The sequence below is a fragment of the Malus sylvestris genome, chromosome 5, assembly GCF_916048215.2.
Source record: "Malus sylvestris chromosome 5, drMalSylv7.2, whole genome shotgun sequence".
NCBI lineage: Eukaryota > Viridiplantae > Streptophyta > Magnoliopsida > Rosales > Rosaceae > Malus > Malus sylvestris.
The window spans coordinates 24,772,188-24,777,130 of NC_062264.1; the positions used below are offsets into that span (position 1 = coordinate 24,772,188).

General features: G+C 36.6%; 1 protein-coding gene across 1 annotated transcript; it reads right to left on the reverse strand.

Annotated features, from left to right (window-relative positions):
• Nucleotides 1-1,701: 1,701 nt before the first annotated feature.
• On the reverse strand, nt 1,702-4,624 carry LOC126621551 (lysine histidine transporter-like 8). Its single transcript, XM_050290076.1, has 5 exons — nt 4,178-4,624; nt 3,786-3,919; nt 3,242-3,675; nt 2,636-2,767; nt 1,702-2,538 (listed from the first exon to the last, which is right to left on the reverse strand). Exons 1-5 carry the CDS (start codon nt 4,489-4,491, stop codon nt 2,002-2,004), a joined length of 1,551 nt encoding a protein of 516 aa, XP_050146033.1. The 5' UTR covers nt 4,492-4,624; the 3' UTR covers nt 1,702-2,001.
• Between the last annotated feature and the right edge of the window lie 319 nt (nt 4,625-4,943).

The following is a 4,943-nucleotide window of genomic DNA, read 5'->3' on the forward strand; positions in this document are numbered from 1 at the left end:
TCAAAGGATTGTTGTGGATGGGTTAACTCCACATTAAGTTCTTTTTCTTGCCTTGTAAACAAGGACTTTTAGTTCATAGTCTTGTATGTTCAAATGAAGGGAGTCCACACCCCTTTAAGCTGTTTGCTTGATTCTTGATTGATTTTATTGATAACATATCCATTAAACTAACTAGATCCAGATGCAAATGGAACTCTTAAAATAGGAAAACTGATGGAAATAACTTGAATACATACTGGAGAATGCATTAAGTAATGGATCTACAAAGGACTCAATCTAGGTTGATTTCATCTTTTGAATGCAAATCTGGCTTGAGAGCAGAGTTTGTATGTTTGTTTGTTTGATTGGTTGAGTGTCCTTGTCTCTGTGGCCTCTTCCTCCTTTTATAGGCCAATTAGCCCGACTACTATGATTTTTCTCTTGCCTGAAAGCATCTGAATGGTAGTGAGTCATCAGCCTTTTTACTTATAATGCCACTAGAAAGTGTTATTTGGCTAGTAGTAGGTTAGTTTTCATCACTTGTCTCTTCAATGGTAAGAACGTGGCTTGTATCTTAGCTGAGAAGGCTTCACCTTGCCTTTGGGCTTAGTGCTGTGCTTCGGGCAAGTCCCCTTTTAGTTGGCATCCTTGGGCTTTCCTTCATCTAGGTCCAATGTTCAAATATTAACCCAAACAAAGAGTGATTAAAGGCATCGCGTGGAGAGAAAATGTAACAATATTTTCTTAACAGGGAAGAGTAATGTTAAACTTACCACATATTTGTACCATCTCTAATAGATGTAGGGCCTATCTACACATGTGGGTCCTATCACAATTAGAAAGATGGTACAAATAATGATACAAATATGTGATAAGAGTAACATTTTTTAATAGAAAAACCTAGTCTTATTTTGCTGTTCGATTCTTCTACCTACAGTCTTAGATACATTGACTTTATTTTGTACATTTATGTATTTTCTCCTAGAATGTAACCCTTTTGTTTTCAACCAATAAAACATTACTTCATAGCATAACAGTTTGTGACAGTTGAAATTCTCGTTGTACAAAATATCACTATTGCAAACACCCACATAATCTTTTGACCAAAAGCACTCACATAAACAAGCAAATTACAACATTTAATTATTCGTTTTTCGAAATGAATTGTATCCATAATTGGGTAACAACATCTAGACAATAACGCATTTTCTCTAATCCAATCATAACTACAAAGGCCAAATCACATTTCAAAGCGTCATACTTTGAAACTAAACTCTCACGAGAAGAGACAACAAATTGAACTGAAATGATTCAAGATGAAGATTTGGAATTACAGTAATGCCAGTAGTCGAAGTGAACACAAATTAAGATGAAGATTACAAACCAAATACAATGCATGGTTCTTATTATAAAATTTGTATGGTGAAAATATGTAAAGAGAATATACTGGTAGACCCCATAGGATAGCTCAAGTATTGTCTGTTTGTTATTGACATTTTGAAAAACTACAAATTTAATATAACATAATATTGATTTCCTTACAAAAAATATTTTAGAGATGTGAAAACAAAATAATTTGTAATTTATCTTTAATATAGTCAATAACAGTGCACAAGAAATTCAAAAGTTTTCTCAGTTAATGAAACCTATGTTACACAGACACAAATACGAATACAGGGACATGTAACACGGCGACACAGAAAATCTTAAAAAACAAAGACATGGAAACAACAATTAAAATATAATAAATATTACATACATTAAAAACAACACTTCAAATTCATAATATAACAAAATACTCATGTTAGATGCTAGATGCTGCGCATAGAACTAATGCGGAACCAAGTGGCCAAGAAACTGAAGAGAGAAAGAGCACTGAGGAGGGAGGCGCCAGATTAGACCGAGAGGAATGAAGTTAGGTTGAGGTTGGGGAATCTTCTAGGTTTTAGTTTCAATATTTTAAAAACTGCCCCAAAATGTTTTTTAATTTTACAAAAGGGCCCCTGTTGTATCTTGACCGTGTCAAAACTGTGTCTTGACCATGTCCAAGTGGTTGACCGTGTCCAACCCGTGGGGCTTGAAGAAGTTAGCATGAAGACCTCTGCTAGCTAAGTTCCATGCTGCTGCAATGACTAAAAGAGCACTCAGAACAAGGCCTAAGCCTCCCAGTCCCACGTTGATGCACCACATGACACTTTTAGGCTTTGGTTTCTTTATCGCAATCCACATCAAACATGGATAAGCATATGCCAGTGGTAATGTCAATCCTCCAATTAGAGGCGCCAAGCTACCCAAAAATGGAAGAGTTACTGCTGCAAAGAATGTCATTCCTCCAAAGAAAAGACGGAAAGTTGTTCGAAGCCACCTTGCGCATGCCTTGTTCTTCCTGCTAGTGTAGCTCGTCTCTAGTTTGTCGAAAATTATCATGCTGTAGATTTGGAATGTACTTATACAATTTATGACCACAAGTACGTATATCAGTCCCAGCACAATTTTTGATGTGTCATGTTGATGGAATTTCGACATTGCAATTAATAGTCCTCCATTCGATGAAGGTACCTGCATAGATCAAAAGAATTCAATTATAACATGTACAAAAGATTAGTTTGAGCTACAACTTTCATTGTTGAAAAAGAGGAATGTTAATTGTTCTCACCTTGTTTCCATAAGCCCAAAATCCAGCTATAGCAAGAGGATACAAACACATTGCTATAATTAGGTATGATACAGTCACTCCTCTCCACATTGGCTTGTGAGTTTGGTGTTTTAGACTTAAAGGCAATGTCCCCTGCAATCAAGTATAAAACTTTACTCTTACAGGCTACAATCAAATTGCAAGTATACACCAGCACTATTAACACCTAATAATAGTAAAATTTGGCTACCAAAACCAATGATTGGGGCTTTGATTTGATTCAAACATTTTCATCTGCAAGCTCCACACCCAATAAGATCAATTCATTCTAACACAAAGATGGGTGGATATCAAACTCTGGGGTGCAAAAAAGATGAGAGATTTTTCGAATCTACCTGGAACACAATAAAAAATGAGAGAATTTTTAAATCAATCTGGAACACAACCACATGGTGTTAATTCCGCTCAAATTGTAGCACATGTATTTACATTATAACTTTAAAATAGTACACTACTTGACAAGTGTTTCGGTTCACATAAAAACTTCTTAATTAAAGATAAGCTCTTAGTAGACTAATAGACCCAAGTTTTGAATAAAAAAGAAAAACTAGCAAGAATTACACTCACCTGAATCTCAAGAACAACATTGTGGCCTCTGAATACAAGAACAATGATGCCAAGAGCATTCAGAATCCCGCCAAATCTATCCATTTTGTCATCCATCTCCGGTGGGTTGTATGAAGTGCCATTAGGCCTGCCCTTGCCAATTGAAAGAGCCCAAATCAAAGTACAATATGCTATAGCTGTGGTGGCACCAATCAATGAGACCCATGCTATGGAGTTCAGGTTGGGAAACTGAGCCACAACAATAGACATGCACATGAACACCAGGAAGCACTCTACATTAGTCAATGACTTGGCATCACAGTTTGCCCCGTCGTTGCACACCGTCTTGATGAAAAGCTTTATGGTTCCACCTCCTAAGATAATTAGCTGGACACATGTACCAGCTGATAAGTACATTACTGGGACTAGAGCTAAAAACTTCCCTAACTTTTGACCTAAAAAACAAAAATTATAGCTATTTAGTGAATAATGTAGTATGAAATATGAATAGTCTGTATAAATATAAATAAAGTTACATGTAACACATTTGTGTTATTTTACTAACCGAAGGCCGTCATTGCAAGGTCAATGTATCTACTATAACGAGTTCCAGAATCGGATTCATGTAGGTGTACAAGTAGCCATATCGTGTAGAGCTGCCATGTAAATGCAAGTGACAAGCATATGATTCCCCATGCCCTGCAATGTAATGAGACCATTGAAACTTGTGGAAGTTAAACCAAGAGCTAAGGTTGTGCTGACTGAAACCATATATTTTCTTCCTTGCATATATTCAACTATGCATATGTAACTTTGTAGTTTGGACACAAATATATGGGGCTGTCAAAATTTATTAGATTGAAGATTGAATAAACTAAAGCAGAATTAATAGATAGAAACAAGCTGATGTATAAAATACATAGTGATAAAAGGGAGCCTGAAAATAATCACTGTTACCATCCAAGAGTGGCAAGTGCAACAGGCAGTAAAAGGGCTTGGATTCCAATTCCTGAACAAAGCAAATGGAAGGTAGCTGAAAAGGTATTCCCATTCCTGGACTCTGTGATGGGTAGCCAAGCATCTTGTGGATTGAGCTCACCACCTCCCCAGTTTGCAGCTGAAGTAACATGATAGTTAGTATCTTCACTCGTGGGACTTCTTGTGATGGGAATGACTTGAGCAGAGTCTGATCTTCTACTTGCGCTTCTAAAGGAATAAACCCTATCTATGCTCCAATTTGCCTCCACAACCACTTCTTCCATTGCTGCCATTTCCTTGCAGCTTGCAAAACACAAACTGGCCAGCTAAAAGCCTTTGTGCCGTTTGGTAGGTGAATGCAACTAATTTGAGCCAAATATTATGTAATATGTAGTATTAAATATAGTTCTGTGTCGACTAGATGAGCTGTATGCAAATTTTAACACTAGCTGTTGACTTACTTGCTTATATTGTTGGGGTAATTGTTTATGCTGAGTGATGGGTGCATGCACTACTTAATCTGAAAGTGTGCATTGAAATGGTCTCTACAATTAGCATCAGACAAAGGAAACGAGGAAGGTAAGGTAATGGTATCCAGTAGCCAAACCAATCATATAATGTTATAGGAAAAAAATTGAAATATGTAACAACCGTAGGAGGAAGCTAAGTCTCTTCTAACTTAATTTTTCTGATGGCTTCATCTATGTATCCGACTATTAGTTTTTTGGGTGATACTAAGGAGACT